Source organism: Chenopodium album, chromosome 15, assembly GCF_948465745.1.
Source record: "Chenopodium album chromosome 15, dcCheAlbu1.1, whole genome shotgun sequence".
NCBI classification, from domain to species: domain Eukaryota; kingdom Viridiplantae; phylum Streptophyta; class Magnoliopsida; order Caryophyllales; family Amaranthaceae; genus Chenopodium; species Chenopodium album.
In genome coordinates this window covers 51825991-51846034 of record NC_137848.1, presented here as the reverse complement: position 1 = coordinate 51846034, position 20044 = coordinate 51825991, and the positions used below count along the sequence as shown (strand labels likewise).

The 20044-nt window shown below is 36.6% G+C and overlaps 2 protein-coding genes across 2 annotated transcripts; one reads left to right on the top strand and one right to left on the bottom strand.

Moving 5' to 3' along the window:
* Positions 1 to 196: 196 nt before the first annotated feature.
* LOC145582547 (disease resistance protein At4g27190-like) lies at positions 197 to 6356 on the top strand. The gene is made up of 4 exons (XM_081639527.1): positions 197 to 529; positions 1599 to 5133; positions 5207 to 5398; positions 5893 to 6356. Exon 2 carries the CDS (start codon positions 1614 to 1616, stop codon positions 4539 to 4541), a length of 2928 nt encoding a protein of 975 aa, XP_081495653.1. The 5' UTR covers positions 197 to 529; positions 1599 to 1613; the 3' UTR covers positions 4542 to 5133; positions 5207 to 5398; positions 5893 to 6356.
* On the bottom strand, positions 5869 to 6741 carry LOC145581408 (putative F-box/LRR-repeat protein At3g58920). Its single transcript, XM_081638418.1, has 3 exons — positions 6583 to 6741; positions 6290 to 6442; positions 5869 to 6189 (listed from the first exon to the last, which is right to left on the bottom strand). Exons 1-3 carry the CDS (start codon positions 6739 to 6741, stop codon positions 5869 to 5871), a joined length of 633 nt encoding a protein of 210 aa, XP_081494544.1.
* Between the last annotated feature and the right edge of the window lie 13303 nt (positions 6742 to 20044).

Here is a 20044-nt window from a genome sequence, read left to right as displayed (position 1 = left end):
GTTTTACGCAAATCAAGGTATTTTTAAACATGTAAAAGGAAGCATTTTCGATCATTTTTTGTCAATTCGCACCTCAAATTGGCTCTAAACGCCCAAAATGCCTCCCAAAACCCCTAAACAGCATGTGTTTGGCATGAAAATTGAAGAATTTAAAAAATTCCGTTAGGCTTTTGACAACGTATGGTAAAAAACAATTTTTAAATTTTTTTTTTTTGTGATAAAATAAAACTTTTAAAATTCTTTATAGTGCTCGAAAAAAACAATTTTGTGATTTTTTTTTTTTTTTTTTTTTTTTTGGTAAAAGTCAAAAAATCCAATATTTAACTCAAAACATAAAATTACAGTACAATTTTTTTTTAAAAAAATACCGTATAGTTCTAATTTTTGAGCCAAGCTCGAGTCAAGGAATAATTTTTAACCATGGCGGTCGATGGAAGGCGACTATAATCTTGCTGTTGAGCTTGTCAGTTGACTTCTTCGAGGAGAGAGAGAGAGCTTCTGGATCTCAAATTTTTACTTCACTTTACTGGTATTCTTGCTTCTCCCATTTTTTTTTTTTTTTTTCTTGATTAAATTTCAATTTCTTAATTATCTGGAATTGGTTCTTGTATTTTGCTGAAAAAATAGTACTTTTGCTCATATTTTTTTGATGCATAAAAAGCATAAGGAGTAGTAATGTGCTTATTGTAAACGGGATTTAATCCGAGGTCTTAGATAATGAATAGTAATGTAATAAATGGGATTTGATCCGAGGTCTTAGGTACCACCTTTCAAGACTTTACTAACTGAGCTAGTTAGTTTGGATTTTCAATATAGTATTGCCCTGAAAGTTTTGATATTCTTGCAGTTGTATATTAATTTGAGTTATTGTGTAGATATTATTTTGTTATTTGGAATTAATTGGTTTAAAATTAAGGTTTGTGTAATCTTTCAATGCTTAGCTTGTTAAATTTAAGGAGAAGTGTGATTCATAGAGCTCAAATGCTAGCTTGATGGACTCATATTGCAATAATGCTTTTCTTGTTATGGTTGGTTTATGCAACCTAGTGCACGATTGACTCGTGTTATTATCTTGATTTCGATAGTTTGAGGGATGAAATTTGATCTTTGTGTCTGTTTTTCTTGTGTTTGGTAATGATTATTATAGAGATGGAGATCTTATGGAAATTTTGGTTCTTGATATAATTTCTTAGGTGTTTCTTTTCCCCTTTTTAGCCTAAAGGATTACTCTTGAATTCTGTTTTGTGTTTGCATCTTTATGTATGTCAATGGTCACAAAACGCTATTTTTATAATTGACTCACTTGATGTCATAAGTTCATAACTTCCTGCATAGTAGCTCAATACGAGAATCTAGTGGGAGCTCAATGGTAGAGCTTCGACTTCCCAACTAGGAGGTTGGACTTTGGAGGTTCGATCCTCACCACCTCTAAACTCATGGTTGGGTGATATGGTGGTTTAATTGTGGGTACTTTCCGGATCCCTTTCTTTGCCTCAGCCTGTTAGGGGCTGGTGTCCTCTTGGGACAAGAAAATACGGTAGCTTAATAAAGCTCTCTTGTGAATAATATGGCACTCATGCACCTCTTAATTGTTACAGTGGCACTGGCACAAGATGGATGAAGCAGTTTCAGATAGATATCGCTCTTTCAAGGAGAAATATGACCTTGCTGTTAGTGTGGATGACATCTTCCAAGATCTTCAGCAACAAGCAAAAAAACTCTTTACCAAGGAGGTAGATATAAGTAAATTGATTAGTAGTCACTTAGCCACGAGGGAGAAGCATGAATATGGTACTTGGCTGGATGATGTCAAAAAAATAAAGCGGGATTTTGAGAATATAAAAGAAAGATACCTGACTTCGTGTGAACATGGCCAAAGACTTGCTAATTTACCTAGTATTGTGAAGCTTTGTGAAGAGATGAAAATAGTAACTAAGGCAATTGTTGCTCTTAAAGACAGGATGAAACCTGAAATCACCTTGCCGATGAGCAACAGTCCCTCTGAAAAGAAGTCTGTGAATGAATTGGATGACATGGATACATTTCATGATGTTGTAGAAAAGTTGTTGGGTTACTTGAGTGATGACAGTACAAAGAGTATTGGGATTTGGGGTATGTCTGGAGTTGGCAAAACAACAATAATGGAAAACCTGAAATACAAGGTTGAAAAGAACGGCATGTTTGACATTGTAATATGGGTGACAGTCTCAAAAGAAGGGAGTGTTCGTAAAATACAGCAGACAATTGCAGACAGATTGAAATTGAACGTTGAGAGCATCTGCAGTGATTATCATCTGCCTTTAATACTACGTAATGCTCTGGAAAAAAAGAAGTATCTTGTACTTTTAGATGAAGTATTTACGGAAGTTGATTTACGTGCTGTGGGAATTCTTCGTAGTCATGAGCATGGAAAAATTGTCTTGGCTACTAGATACAGATCCTTATGTGATTTGATGGATGTAGATGAAGATATCAAAGTGGAGAGGATGAGCAGAACAGATGCTTGGAAACTCTTCCGAAAGATTGCTGGTGAAGCAGTAGAGCATCCAACTATCAGGCCAATAGCTGAACGAGTACTGAAAGAGTGTGGAGAGCTGCCACAGTTGATTAAAGTTGTGGCAAGGATGCTCAAAAACAAATTTAGTGAAGATTTATGGCTGAAAATATTGTCAAAGTTGCAATCACCATCAGATCATCAGCTGCAGCCCATGGAAGAAATGTTGAATGTTTTCCGACTAGTGTATGATGGATTAGGTGACAATCTGAAGCGTTGCTTACTATATGGAGCATCATTCCCTGAAGATCATGAGATTTGCCAACATTATTTAATAGAGTGCTGGAAAGCCGAAGGTTTGATTGCTAAGACGCACATGTTTTCAAAGGCACGCCATGAAGGAAGAATTTTACTGGAAACTCTCGTAGAGAAACACCTTTTTGACAGGTGTAAGAAGGAGTTTGTGAAAATGCCTCTCATGTTCCGAAAAATGGCACTCAAGTTAGCTGATACAGATACTAACTGGTCATTGCTGGTAAGGCCTGATGAAAAGCTAGGGTATCCTCCAGTTGAACAATGGAGATGTGCCCGAGTAATTTCTCTGATCCGCTGTAACCTACAGTGCTTACCTGAAAAGCCTGAATGCTATACACTCTCTACATTGTTCCTCCAGCAAAATCAAATGCTAACCAGTATTCCACCATCATTCTTCCACTTCATGCCTTGCCTCAAAGTTTTGGACTTGTGTGGTACAGGGATCACTTCATTGCCAAATTCAATTACCGATTTAACCAACTTAAGGGGGCTGTATCTTAATAATTGTCAACAATTGGCAGCATTACCCAAAGAAGTTGGTGAACTCAAAAATCTCGAAGTACTTGAGATATGTCAAACTGGTCTTTGTAGTTTGCCTTCTGATATTGGAGAATTGACCCAACTTCAGTGCTTGAAAGTCTCCTTTATGAGTTCTATGAATCAAGAAAATCCTGATATGGACTTGATCCCTTCTGGTATGGTAAAGAAGCTTTGCTTATTGCAGGAATTAGCAATTGATGTTGATCCTCTCGATACAAGGTGGAATCAAATAGCAATTACGATTGCTAAAGAGGTAGCAACACTGTCGATGCTGAATAATCTTTCTTTCCACTTTCCTAGCTTGAAATGCTTGGAAGCTTTTATTGCAAACAGCAGTTCCTGGAACAGCAGCCAATTTCCTCTTACAGATGAGAAATTTAGATCCTTCCAACTAACAGTTGGTGTCCATGTGGTGAATCAACTACATCAGTTGGACATCTCAAAATGCCTGGCTAAACGGCATCTCAAATATTTTGATGGCAAAGACATTTCTCATGCAATCAAGGATGTTCTTAAACGAGTTTGTGCATTTGAGATGGTTGGTCATGAGAGTGTCAAAAATTTGTCAGATTTTGGAGTTGAAAACATGGAGTGCCTGGAAATTTGCATCATTGAAGAGTGTGATAAAATTGGAAAAATTGTGGGTGTCGATGCACCTATGGTTGTTTTGTATCCCTGGCTGAAAGAGCTTCATCTATCGAAACTTCAGCAATTTGAGACTCTCTGGGAGGGATCAGTCTTGCCAGGAAGCTTTGCAAAGTTAAATACTCTTACACTGTATGACTGTGCATATGTGAAAAGGCTGCTCTCCATTGAAATGACCAAGCATCTCCGAGACCTGCAGTACTTGAGAATTGAGAGATGCTCTCAGATTACTGAAATAATTGCAGCTGAGCATCCAGAGCTTGCCTTGTCTCTGATGGTGGACTCATCTGGCACGCTTCCTTCCCTGAAAAAGCTGGAACTCATTGGTTTACCAAGTCTTGTCAGCATCTATGGTGATAATTCATTTGAGTGGCTTTCTCTTCAAAGAATCGAAATCATTGCATGCGAAAGGTTGACTGTATTACCTTTCAGTGGTACAAATGCATTGCAATTACAATCCATTCACTGCGCTGAAGCTTGGTGGGAAGCACTGGCAATGCAGCATGAAGTGAAAGCTCGGCTACATGAACATTGCTGTTTCATCTGATGATATCATGGAAACTTTCTGCAGCCTTCTTTCATCTATGCAAATTGAAATTTCTTTCATAAGCCTTGTTAATCTAAACTCCTATGCTAACTGCAGCTATCACATCCTAATAATCTGCTCGTTGTGCGGACTTGACGGCTATGAGAACCCTCAATCATGAGTATATGTTTCTTCTTTCTGAGTGCTCACTGTGAACTGCTGTCTAATCCCTGCCAAATATGGAGAAAACCTGCCTCAGATCTATCTACACCTCATTTGAATCCACCAGCATTTCATATAGCTCTCTGTCGTGTTGCCGCTGCCAGCCTCACTTTGTTTCTCAGCCTCAGGGGACATCCTTTGGAAGCCATGTTCATGGCTGCTTAGTTTTTCTCCTACATGCTTTCTGTTCTATTGCTCCATCACCACCATAATCATTCACCTTCTTCCCCATTCTCCGCAGTCATATTCATCAAGCCTGTTGTCATGCTCAATATGTATGTGGCATCAGCAGACAAAGTAGAAGCACTCCATAGCAACTCTTTGGACAAGAAGATTATAAAGTGTGAATATTTAAAGACACTTCGAAGTGAACAGAAGATTTCAGTCCAAGGTATCGTCTTCTTTTTGGTATAATTCCTTCCAGTTTCTGTAAATTTGGCACTTATATACTGCATTCCTTGCAGATATCCTTGTTTTCCCCATACATTAAGATCCTGTTACCTTGCCATATCTACTGTTTACATCAAATGAGGACCATCCAAAAGAAAACTGTTCACATCAAATGAGACACGAAGGAAAGAAAGGGCACACTTTGCTGATTCTTAACTAAAGGCATGTTTGGTCTAAGGCTGGTTAAATTAAGTGCTGTTCTTCAGGTAGCTTGCTTCTTACTATTTACGAACTGTATTTACTTGGTCTGTTGGATACTTTACTGATGATTCAGATAAAATCTGAATGATGTTCAATTGGCTGAAAGGAAAGAAAAAAAAAGCGTTTCTGGCAAACATTATTAATACTTTCCCCTCTTTATCATCTAAGCTTAAAAAAATATTCTCTACAAATAAAAAGTAGAATGTGTATTAAAAAAAAATTATAACAAAATATGTCTTCAATGAGGAAGTTGAGTTAATATGAAGGTAGGGGGCAGGTACATCCATTCCCGCCCCATGGTGATGAGGCGGGTATGGTTTTATCCCCATCCCCGGCCCACCACCCACCAAACCTGGACCCATTCCCGGAGCCCCAACAGTACAGAGATGAGGCGGGTCTTCTATCTGACCTGCCCACTACCATCCAACTCTCTGCCTTTTGATATGCAATTAAATATGCCTGTGAAGCTGTCTTCTTATTCTGCACCTGAATTGAACAGGATTGAACATGTAGCTGAGGCCCTTGGTAAAGTCTGCAATGCAGTTTCAAGCGCCATATTATCTGCTGTTGGATAATATGCCTGCCTTATGATCAATTCCTCCAACACAAAAGCATGTCTCAACAAAATCTGGATCAGATTAAATTCCCGCTCCTTCCCAAAGAAGTTATCAATCACAATTCTTTTAAGATGATATCTGCAACATGAAGGAATAACTGTTAGATTTTCTCTGAAAAACTCTTGTTCTTCCTTGAGTGTCTCTTCGTCAGAGTCTTCAGGAGGGCATGCAATCAATCCCTGCAAAGTTGGTCAAAATCAACATCGTCGTGTCATTATTTGAATCAAATTTATTCTATGTATATGTAGATTAAATACAGAAGTGAAGTCACAGACTAACCTGAGGAAACACAAGAGTTTCTAAGACCGGCGAATGATTTAGAAATGCCAAAACTACTTTATCCCAACAGTTATGATCAGCTAAACCCAGCTCTAGATATTTCAAATTATCAAACACTGGCAGATCATCCTCTATACCATGAAAGTTTAATTCCTTCAATCAAAGGTGCAACATAATACAAAATACAAAATACATACTACCTTTTGTTTTTATATATGAGGGATCTTGTGAAAGAAACGGAGAGAGTGCATAAACAAAGAAATCGGGTAGCAAAACTAGAAATTTAAACAAACCTCTGTCCAAATGCCGCAAAAAGATAGATGCTGAACGTTATTCAAGACTTTGATTAAGCTAAGCAATACTTGAAGATCTTCAACTTCATCTAATGACGGTGGAACATTATTGATTATGGTATTTCCAAATATTATTTTTGCTTCTACGAGACGATTCATGTTTGTAACAGAGTGTTGTATTGGTAAATTATCACTCTAATAAAGGGACTCCAAATTAGGAGTATCAATAAGCACAAAATCAGTGTTACCATATTTATCAAATTTACTCATAACTAAACACAACCTCCGAAGAGAAGGCGAAGAAATGTATATGTAGTTGACATGATTCCAAAATGCTTCCACTGTGAGGTCTTCAAGTAAAGGGCAGCTTGAAATTAAATTTGGCAGAAAGCCATCCTCGTTAATGACAGCAGCATACAGGTGTAGTAATTTCAAGTTTGGAAGACGAAAGGATGGCATGGTGTAAGCTTGATCAAGACCAAGGTTGACATCAATCTTCAGCACCTCCAATGTTTCACACATGAAGATAGCTGGTGGCAGCTCACCCGGTTCCCTCACACGAATTCGGAGATCAAGCTCCTTGAGGCCAATACAGGTTATAGCAAAAGAGATCCACGCATTTATTTGCGTGGACTTGAGGTCTGGGAAACAGCCTTTCACACACCCATTAGGCTTATGTTTGGCAATAAGAAGATAGTATGTGTTGGCGAAATCCTTGCCTAGATGAAGTCTAAAGCTGGTGAGATACTGAGACTGGTGTGCATGCAGGACAGTATCAACAAAAGAGACAAAAGCAGGGAAACGTTGGATGCATATGGATACTTCAAACAATTCGATACAGGTGAATCACTCAAGTCTAGGCTCGTAATCCACAGGAATGCGCCTTTAATTGTACTAGACACCGCGCAAGTAATAACAGCATCCTTGGTTGGAAGCAAAGAAAGTATTCGAATTAACAATTCAAGAGGCAAACTAGATAGCCTATCTAGCACCAGGCTATCATCTTGCAATGTAGTAAATGGTTTCAACTTGAAATCTATAGACTTAGGATCCTGAAATCAAAACATTCCACTTGTCAAATATCAATCTAGGATGAACGAGTTAATTGGAGACAATAGAAAGCGTGAGTAGGTACACAAACTTTTGGGTTATTATGTAGTACATCGGATGTAAAATTACCTTTAAATAAGTTGCATGTTTTTTTTACAATTTTAGTTACTCTCTTTACAATAAGTTACACAATTAAGATTAATCCCAAACAATAGAGGAAAACAATAATCATATTACTATCATATATATAACTAATAAACTTTTAGCCAGGTCACGACATTGTGACACTTGACGTTCTAACTTTTCGCCAAGTATCGCGCCACGTTAGTATGATTTGAATAGATTTCATAAGATAAAAAAAGTTGGTTTAGAATTCTATTTAGATAGAATTTTAGGATAAAATTGTTAGTTTAGAGTTTTATTATCGATAAAATATCAATATTTCAGATGTGCAGATTGAATTATAATTTTATCCAAAAAATTATTAGATTATAATTCTCAAAAAGTATCATATAAATTTATTTTTTATATCATAAAAATTATCATATAAACATCTATTTATAAATTATAATATATATTAATCGGTTAAAATTATATACTTCACAATCTAATATAATGGATACATGTCAATTAGGGTTGGCTCATGAAACATCTCGGATTGGGTCACTTCAGGTTATGAGTCAAGAAATGTTCATCCCTTGCCCAAAGTTTTGGGTTTGGGTCAATCTAACGTGCTTTGAACATTTATTTTATATAGTTTATTTTTTGCTAATTTTTTTTAATTATTTTTTTTAATGTATTAAAGCGAACATTTTCACCAACATTATTATTAGTCATTACATGCTTACTAGATAGCAAATCGTCAGAAAATCACATAAACTCCTAACTAATTTTGTATCAATGATATATTTTAAATTTTGACATATGGATTATAGATTAATCCTAAAATTCAATAAACAACCCGGACATCGCATTGGACACAAAACTAGTTTATTATAAAACTTATCCCATAAAAATCTCTTGTTAATCTACAAAATAAAACGATAACAAGTTCTAATTTATTAGCCTAGAGCAGATTAAAAGTTACCCTACATACAACCGGGTGATGTATACAATTGTTCGATTTCTTGAATGATTATAAGGAATAGTTCAAGGAAAATGATATATGCAACCCTTATGGCTGCATATAAAAAGCTAAAAATGTAAAGATAAGATAATAAATAAACATTTATTACACCGATTTACTCGTGAATTGTTGATAAATTCCCAACTTAATACTAAAAAGGGAAGTATATTAAATGCTTATATGCAGCCCTAGGACTGCATATAATATTACCCATAGTTCAATAATCCAATATTTTTTTTGAGAAAATATAATCCATCTTAGAAGAACCCAAATGACAATACTAAGGGCCTGTTCACATTTACTGAACTGAACTGATTGGAGCTGAAATGAACTGAACTGAGCTGAGCCTGTTCACATTTTATTAGTTGTAACTTTGGGTATTATTTGTAAGATATAAAATATTCCAAAGTTGCAACTAAAAAAAAATCGTATGTAATAATAATAATAATAATAATAATAATAATAATAATAAAATAATAATAATAATAATAACTAGTGTTAAGCCCGGAAGATGCCCGAGTTACTGCATTATTTCAATGATAAAAATCTTTATTAATATTAATTTTTTTATTAAATTACATATAATATGGTAATAGCTTAGTGGCTAACACATTGTAATTTAAACTTGAGGTCGTGAGTCTTCAAGTTGGCGTTGGGGTTTCTTCAGCTGGTGAGACAATTCTTCATGCTCTCAATCAGTTGATTGAGGATCTTGGTTCTGATGTTGGTCTTTCAATGTTGTTGGTGGATTTTCGAAACGACTATTTCACCAAAAGCCACTGAACACTTTAAAAATTCACCAAATGCCATCGGACTTTTCAAAATTCACCAAATGCCACCGATTTTTAAAAAAATTCACCGAGTGCCATTAATGACTAACGACAGGGCTAATTATGTCACGTGGTGGCTTATGATTGGTTGTTTATTAAATTAGTAAATTAATTACTTAATAAAAAACTTTTAAAAAACCACACACCAAGACCCAGCGGCCCCAACCACCGTATGTCACTGCCACCACCATATCCCCACCTCCAACCAGTCACTACCGCGGAGACGACCCAGCCCTGAACAACCGCGCCGACGACGCAACCCAGCCACCTTCCCGCGATTTGCAAACTCTCTTTCTCCCTCGAAAATCCCTCCCCTCCCCACCGCCGACGACCAAAGCCCCCCTCCCCATGCCGGAGAACCCAAATCAGTTCATCCCTTCCGAGCTCCACCCTTTCAACCATCACGCCGGAATCCTAAATTAAAATCCCCAAAAATCGAAATCTAGGGTTGGTATCGACACCTTAAACCCCAATATCGATTTCCCTAAATTAGAAGCCCCCTACACTCCCCACTAATGGCGTCCAATAATCCCTCACCGCTCCCGCTCCCGCGAACCCAAACCTCCCCTCCCCCTCCCATCTCCACCCTTCAATTTTGGGGTTTTAAGGTGTCGATGATGGTGGTTTAATGAAGGAGGGGGGGGGGGGGAAGTGGATGGAGATGGTAGGGGGATGGGCGAATTAGCTTCGCCGGCACAGAAGATAGGGGCTGGGCACCGGTGGGAGGGGAGAGAGGTGTTTTTAAAGTGAAGGGAGGGGTTTTAGGGTGGGGGGAAGGTGGTTCTGGGAAGGAGAGGGTGGCGATGGAATAGGGTTAGGGGGAAGGGTGGCCGCCGACACCGAAGAGGATGTTGGTCGCCGGTGGGGGTGGGGGCAAGGGGTTGGGCTGGTGTAGGAGCGGTTTGGGTGACGTATACAATTATTCGATTTCTTGACTGATTATAAGCAATTGTTCAATCGGGTGACGTATACAATTGTTCGATTTCTTGACTGATTATAAGCAATAGTTCACTAATCTATCTTTTTTTTTACAAAAATAATCCATCTTAGAAGAACCCTTAATTGACAATACTGAAAATAAAATTAACAGTGTTGTGAAATTGATAGTCAATGATAGAAAAGAAAAAAGAAAACAATTAATATTACCTAAGAAGCTGATTCGATGGATAACAAAAAGCTCAGAGTTGGCGCGAAAGAGGGAAGGAAGAGAGCGAGCAACAGTGTGCGGCCTCGAAAATCTCCACAGTAAAAAAAATAATACTCCTTTAACCAACGGTGTCCCTCTACTGGAACTTTCTGCACTGCAACCCTAAAATGCATCTAGTTTCTATATACAGTAGTAATCTTGTCGTAATCTTGCCGTTAACAAATATACTTACCTTTAAATAAGTTGCATGTTTTTACAAATATAGTTACTCTCTTTATAATAAGTTTACTCAATTAAGATTAATTCCAACAGATAGAGGTAATCAATAATCATATTACTATTTATTATAAAACTTATCCCATAAAAATCACTTGTTAATCTACAAAATAAAACAATAACAGGTTCTAATTTATTAGCCTAAAGCAGATTAAAAGTTACCCTACATAGAACTGGGTGATGTATATAATTGTTCGATTTCTTGACTGATTATAACTTTATAAGCAATAGTTCAATAATCCATTATTTTTTTGACAAAATATAATCATTTTAGAAGAACCCTTCATTGACAATACCGAAAATAAAATTAACAACGTAACTCTGTGAAATTGATAGTCGATGATTAAAAAGAAAAGGGAAAACAATTAATATTACCTGAAAAACTGATTCGATGGATAGCAGAAAGCTCAGAGTTGGCGCGAATGAGGGAGGGAGAGACAGAGCAACGGTGCGCAGCCTGGAAAATCTCCTCACTAAAAAATAATATGGAGTACTCCTTTGACCATAATAATAATAATAATAATAATAATAATAATCCATTGTTGTCTGTCTTGACGCTGTGCTCTGCTTGTTCTCGGGTTTTTATTGGGGATATTTCGGCTAGCACACAGTGTCGTGTGCGGGTATTGTGGGTATTGAACATCGGCATAATGTTGTTCGGGATACCCTTGTTGATATTTGCTACAGATCTGGGATTTCAGCAAGAAAGGAGGTTGACATAGGATTGTCTGGAGGTAATGACGGGGCCCTCAGACCTGCCGATGTGTTACTTTATTCATGGGATCGTGGTCGTGAGGTATGTGTCGACTTCACAGGGTCTTCTCCTTTGACACAGACAGGGCTATCTGACTTTGTTCTTGGAGGAGTTGTGGTTGATGCGGCTCATCGGAAGCGGGTTAAGTATGAAGCTTGTTGTTAGGCGATTAGTTACGGTTTCATTCCCTTCTCCTTTTCTTCACTTGCGAAATTAGAGAAGGGGGCTTTTGCGTTGCTAAAGCGGATTCAGATGTTCTCGATGACGCAAGACATTGGGGCTCGTGTTGCAGCTCGTATCTTCACTAGGGTCGGCTTTACTATAGCTAGAGGAGTGGAGGCCCAAACTATATCTCGACTTCCAACTAATTTATTGTAGGTTGTATGAATTTCGTTTAATAATAATAATAATAATAATCTACTTCGTGCAACCTTAGCGATTGTTCTTTATTTATTTTACATCGTTTTTTTTTCACCAAATGCCCTGAGTAATTTGCTTACTGTATTCACCATATACCCAAAGAACTTTCAAAATATACTAACACTATATACATTATACCCATGTTTAACAACTTAACATTATCACCAAATGCCCTTAATTTAATGATTAACGGCAATTCACTCCCTTAATTATTAAGGCTAATTATGCCACGTGGAGCCTTCTAATTGGTTTTTCTTTTAAATCATTATTTTTAAATTATTATTTACTTAATTAATTTTTCAAAAATTTAAAAAATAAAAAAAACCCAACCATCATACCGCCACCCCCCACCACCGACGCCGATTCGCCCCTCCCCCTTTCCCCCCTAAACCATCACCCCATAAACCTAAAACCCCAAAAATGAAACCCTCCCCATGCGCGTGAGAGGAAGTAACTTTCGAGGTGGAGGCTAGTGATTTAGGTGGAAGGACAACGGCGTACGGGGCCTGTCGCGATGGAGGCAGCAGGGTTAGACCAGTGATAGGTGCCGGCGCCAGAGTGGAGAGATGGTTGGGTGAAGGGAATTTTTGCGAAAATGATGAGGGTTTCAGGTGGGGGGGGGGGGCTGGTGGCTCCGGGTGGGCAACGACTGAGGTAGAGAGGCAATAAGAGACCCCGACGACGGTGGGGGCAGAGGGCATCAGCGCCGGCAACATGGGGGCAGAGAGTATGGACGCTCGCCGGAGGTGGGGTCTAGGGACTAGAGAGGGTAGTGGCTAGGTGGTTTTTTTCAAAATTTATTTTAATTTTTAAAGATTAATTAAAATAATTTAAAAAGAAGATAATCAGAATTTGCCACGTGGCATACTTAGTCTTAATAACTAATGTAGTTGACATTCATTAGTTATTTGGGTTTTTGGTGTCATTGTCATTAAACTCAGGGGTGTGTGTTTTGAAAGTTTCATGGGTATATTGTGAATAAGAGAATTACCCAAGGATATTTGTGAAAAATCAATTTTACAATTATTATTGAATATTGCATTCACAAATTCTCCAAAAAGGTGGGTGCACACCGATTTCTTGTAAGATGGATTAAAGTTATGTTAAAAGTATTACAAAATCGTTAAACTACTTAAACACTCAAAAGAGCCAATTAAACTGAGTAACTGACTCCTTCGTTACAAAAGAAACCATTAAACAAAAATACATCTTTCATGCTTGATATTGACTGGTTTCAATTCTGGAGTGTAGAAGTGTAAGTAGATGGAGATCGAAGTTGAACCAATTATTAGAAAGCACACAAACATCATAATACATACGAGTACATAACACACAAACGTACACGTACAATTGCAAATACACAGCAAGTCACTCGGATCAAGGGCCTTGAGTCAAGGCTTATTAGGCGCAAATGGAAATAAAGTGTAATTCGGATCGGATAAGCTGAAACAATTCCCGTAAACCCCCCTTATTCTTCAAGAAAGAATCGTAGCGTGCTTGTAGATTCATCAGACACTCCTTGTAGGCCTTAAACCTAGCTACCTCGTTTGGTTGGCATTGGCCACCCTTAAGTTACTCAGAATAATACTTATCAACGTCTTGATTAAGTTTCGTTATTACTTCGTCTACATCACTTATACTAGCATACAGCTCGGAATCGGTTGATGCCCCCCATTCCCTAGTTATAAGGGAAGATTGTTTCCTAAAATTATGGATTCCAAGTAGTTGTTTGTCATAACAGCTTGTAAGCTGCGCCTGAGCAACATTACTACTGCTTGTTACCACAATTATTAGCATTACTACTACCATCCCAACCACCTGTTTGTTTAGCTTCTCTACTCCCATTTTGTGGTTTTCTACTTTTTTTTTTTTTTTTTTTTTTTTTTATGTGATTGAATTCAAACTACTTATTACAATATATATACCTCTACTAGACTACGTACTACATCAACAACATATGTTGCCTTATTTAATTCCAAGAGTTTTAAGTGCTTTCTCTTAAGTCTTAACACTTTGACGTGCTTTCCATTTAATTTTTGATTATTTATTTTTAAAAAATTTGTAAAAATTATACTCCGTCCGTCCTGTAATATATTTCTTGTTTTCCTATTTTCGAGTTTCAAAATGTTGTCCTTGTTTCTATTTTTAGATAGCATGTAAAAATCATTATACGCTCACTTTTTTTAACTTTATTCATTATACTTCCTAAATTATCCTTGAATTTTGCATATATCTTGTATTTTTTTCCACTTTCTCTTTCTATAATTCTACTTTTCACTTTTATTAATATAATTCATCCACTCCTCATCCTATTTCTTAAATACCATAAAAAAAACACAAATAAAAATTATATTATGGAATGGAGGAAATACATGTTTTTTTTCCAACACGCAAAACGAGGAAAAATTGGATTGATGACAATATTATTGGAGTAGTACTTTTGGTCTGCAATCTTCAATTTTTTTTTTTAAAATGGTAGCAATTTGCAAAATATAAACTTTAAATAACAGATAAATTTTTCTTTTTTTAGTTAAGTCAAACTGTTTTACGTACTTTCCATTTCGTGTGTGTGTGTGTTTTTTTTTTTAACTCCGTATTAATTTATTCTTACATTATTATTATTTACTCCTTAATATTTTATTCCTTCCTTTATTAGGTTACCATTGTGTACACGAGACATTAAACGCATAAACAAAAAGATTATGATCTCATCATCTCATATTTCAATTCCTAAAAGCCAGCAAATCATAATCTTCTTAGAAGATTGAGATTTACATAAAGATTATGATCTTATATTTCAATCCCTCAATGGATGCATTGATTTGATAGGACAACGCATTGATGCAACGGGATGTAAGTCATGTAACCATTAATCATAAAAGCCCTTTATGTATGTGCAAGGTGTAACAAACTTGACAACTCATAAGAAAACGTCGTCGTATCGTAATTTTGGGTTAAATTCGGATCGGACGAAAAGATAGATATTGGCAATTAGGGCGAATTTGGGCCTAATTCTAATGAATTTTTCTGCAGCCTTCTTTCATTTAATAGTTTACACCTACTTTTCCTCTAAGAAAAAAAAAAAAGTTTACACCTACACCCTATTGTATCTTTTAATTATGCGAATTGAAATTTCTTTCATAAGCCCTTGTCAATCTATCTAAACTACTATGCTAACTGCAGCTATCACATACTAATGATGTGCTAATTCTTAAGTTTGATGACAATAATCCATTTGTGGTCTTGGTTCAGCTGTCACATACTAATGATGTACTAATTCTTAACTATTAAAAGTATAATTAGTAATGTTAAAAGACCAACTCAACCAAAAATTTAAGCTGATAATTGAGGCTATCACATACCCTCACACGAGAGCCCGTTGAGTTTAAAGTGTGGATTAAAGATGGGCATCGTGACGTGCTGTGCCGTCGCGGGTTGTGCCGGGGTGGGGCTCGTGCCGTGCCAAGTTTTGGCACACCCCAGCCCACAGCACGGCCCACGTGCCTAGCGAGCGTTGCCGTGCCGGGCTGCAAGCCACCACGACTTTTTAATTTTTATATTTAAAAATATATATATATATATATATTATAAAAATAACGTGTTGGTGGCCGTGCCGACGATCGTGCCCGTGCCGTGCCAATTTTCAACATTTGTGTTCACGGCACGACCCACGGCCCTCAAGTGGGCCACCGTGCCGAAGTCGTGCTGGCACGGCCCGTGCCCATCTTTAATGTGGATGTAGCATGAGCTCCTCCATACCTAACGCTTATTTCACTTGATAGTGGAGGGTGGGATTAGATTCGAACTCGAACGTGACCTCTTTGTCACGTTTACTCTGATACCATTTTAAAGGATCGGATCAACTCAATCAAAAGTTTAAACTAATGGTTAAGACTCATAAATATGTTTTGCACTCTATCAAGTAACCATATGGTGACTTTGCCGTTATATAACTGTTAATGGCATTATATTTAAAAACGGCCCTGGTCAATGCTTGAGAGTAGAGGGGGGAGGTAAGGAATCCAACTATTCCTAAACAAATGTAGTTGGTGGCCGGGCTCAAACTTGGTTACCTAGATTCTTAGTAATTGTTAACAGTTTGACAACATCACACATACATATATAGGTATATTGTATATAACACGCAAATGTACACATACAAACAAATAGCTAGGCAGCAAATTAAAAAATAAGACGGAGATCAATTTCATTTAATCATGAGATAGGAGTCTTCCAAGAAGAAGAGGAAGATTACTTCATACTACAAACTTCAAGCAAGGGGCAGTGCGTTTTAAGAGGGTATAGGGAAGCTTGCTAACAGCAACAGCACGGGCTACCCGTGTTTGAGACATATCATGCGCCTTTTCGAAGTAATCAAGCATGTTGCTTTCTTGAGCCATTATGCACTCCTTGAAGGCTCTAAGATCATCTAAATCATCGTTCGATACGCATTGGACAAGCAACGAATCGATATACTTAGTTATGTCTTGATTAAATTTCGAAAATGCTTTGTATAAGTTGTGCATCTGCTTGTTTGTAATCAAAGACATAAATTTGTTTTGGTATAAGTGTAATACACCAAGAAATTGTTGCTCTTCGCAGCTTGTAAGCTGCGCCTGAGCTACATGACTACCGCTTAGTACAATTATTAGAACCACCACAAATATCACAACCATCTGCTTGTTTTGTTTTTCTGTCCCCATTTTGTGTATAAATTGTATTGATCTTGAAAGTTGAAACTATGTTACTATTTAGCAATATATATACACCTAGATATGTATACATAAGGTCCAAGGAGTTTTTTTTATTAGTTGACGTGTTTTTACTTTTGTCTTATTCATACACTTTTGACTTTTCTTTGTCCGTGTTTTGTGATTATACGTAATAGTGTTTATAATCATGTATAATTTTGTTATTCGTCACGATATATATTTTTAAATTATCAACTTTTTATAATTTTTTTTTTATTAGTAATTAAACATATTAATAGTTGAATTTATTTGTGTATTAATTTGACTAAAGAAATGTGTCAACTAATCGAGGAATATTTTGACATAGGCCAACGATGCATGTGACTTGTTTTCCATTAAATTTTTCTTAATTAATTCTTACATTATTAATTTTTTTTAATTCCATCCCTTATCATGTTTATTACTATTGTTGTGTACGGGGGATATAGTATAAGCAAATTAAAGCAACCACGAAATAATAAGTAAATCAATATTCTTCAAAAAAAGAAAAAGAAAAAAAGAAAGTCAATTAAAAAAAACTAAACAAACTCACCTTCAACGCACTATCAGCAAAACCCACGTCTATGCACTCCTAAAGACCAGCAAATCATATTCTTTTAGGAAGAAATAAGATTATTGTGATCTTCCAAAGAATTATCATGGCATACTTCTATTTGTCAACGGATGCATCAGTTTGATTAAACATGTAACATAGTTTAGTCAACTTTAATTGATAAACTAGTTTTATGTCCGAATGATTCTCAAGTTAACTGAACTAGTTTAATAAAGTGAATTCCTACTTACCACAATAGAATTACTCAAGCTATGACATCAAATGACCTTCATGCCACCTTTAATTTATTTTTACAAATACATAATCATCCAACCACCACTAACTTTGACCAACACCATCTTGACCACCAGCTTCACCATCGTTATTACCACGACTCTCCACTACGTTGATCACCCATTCCACGACAAAGGCTGACTATTAGAATTGTACTTTCCGGCCATCTGAATGAGCTGACGACGGTCTGCGTACATATCGAAGGCACTTAGTGGAGACGACAAACCTTCAACGCCACCGACATAGGTCTAATTCAAACTTTTTTTACATAGTCTGACGTGGTTGGTTGCATGTAATAGGCGACCACCACCATGATACGATTGCCTGTAATACGCAACCACACCATGATGTAGTTGTGTATTAAATTTAAAGCAATCGTACCATGGTAGTGGCCGCCTATTACAAGTGGTTTTTTTTATTAAAAAAATAATAAAATACGGCTAGTTAAATAATTTTGTATATTTGCTCAAATAAAAAAATCGTATTATGTTTTTAAAAAATTAATTTTGTGTATAATAATTCATTTAATCAACAAAATATGTTTAATTAATTTTGTGTGCCAATTAATTAATTTAATTTAATTTATACATTATTTTTGAATTGACATGTAGCTATTAATTTTTATTTGAATGTCATTTTTTGTATATTTATGAATATTTTTAGTTTAAAATTTGTGTATTAAATTGAAATAATATTAAATTTAATTTTTTTTAAAAAACTTTGTAATTATAAGGTTTCCATTGATGATTTTGGCCAATGGCGATGGGGTAAATTATTACCCACATTTTCACACTGAACAATTATTTCCGATATACAAAGATTTGTTGAAAGGGCAAAAGACATTGCAATAACACTCAAGTTTCAGATTGTACATGGTTACAACCACAATGGATGGTTGTATTTGCGTTGTAATCGCGGTGCTAGAGATAAAAGGAAAAATAGAGATCTTACTATTGTGCAACGACCAAACACAAAAACTCAATATTGTGGGTGTAAGTTTTTTTTATCAAGGGGTTCAAATAAGGAAAATTTGTGAGGAATGTCCTTTTAAGTAGACCTTTTTGTGACAAAGGTCCTTTTATAAAAAATGTGGCACAAAAGGTCCTTATATCATGTTTGGGTTGCGAGGAGGTCCTTTGACCGTTTTCCGGCGTTGACTTTTTTATTTTCCAGCTAAAAAAAGCCACATGTAAAGTACGTGACTTATTTAAGTTCCCTTTTTTCCCTGTTTTCTCTCATTGTGGGGAGGATTAGCCTTGAATTACTTTGAATAGCCTTCAATTTTAATTCATGGGATTACAATTAAAGTTTTGGTGTTAATTGTTTTCAGAAATTTGGGTTTAATAGGGGAAAAAGGGGAAAACGAGGGAAAAGAGGAGGGAGAAAAAAGGGAACTTAGATGTGACTTTTTTTGGCCGGGAAATAAAAAAGTCAATGTCGGAAAATGGTCAAAGGACCATTCTCACAACCTAAACATGATATAAGGACCTTTTGTACCACCTTTTTTATAAAAGGATCTTTGTCACAAAAAGGTCTACTTAAAAGGATCTTCCTCACAAATGTTTCTTCAAATAAAGTGTCTGATGATGATGGTGGCAGCCAAGGCAGGTTGCCTTTGGTTCCAATGAATTTGTTAAACACAATCATGAGCTAATTGTCTATGAAGAAGGAGGCAGACCTGATTGGCAAAATTTTGTCAATCAGCCGCTGGTGTGGACCATACACCGTACTTGCAATTAATATTATATTCATTTGTATGGGTTTTTTTTAACAGATGCAAAATTCCCATTAGTGACGGTGGCAAGTAACGGAACAACCACCACCATCTTCTTCTCAATCGCCATCACCATCACCATCACAGTCCATCCCAATCACCCCATCTTCGCGTCAATCACCATCACAGCCCCGTGATTCTCTTCGCAACAATGACCCCAACACCGCTTTGCGACGATTACAAAAAGACACCCTAATAGCAAACGGTGTAAATTAGGGCCATATCAACCCCTTAGGGAAAAGCCTTACCATCGCAGCGGCATTTTAAACCCTCACAAGTGGTGGACGTGGTATCATTGGTGTGCAGATTTACTGGCTTGGAGAAAGAAGGTGGATGGGAATTGGAGAATGGAGGAAGAAAGAGATGAAAATAAGATGAAAATATAAAAATACCCCGAATTAAATAACTAAAATGACATTAATACCCCAAATGAACTTAGATTTCCCGATGAAGAAGACAATCAACAAATGAGCAAGCTAATTAGTTCGGGTGCAAAACAACTTGCTCG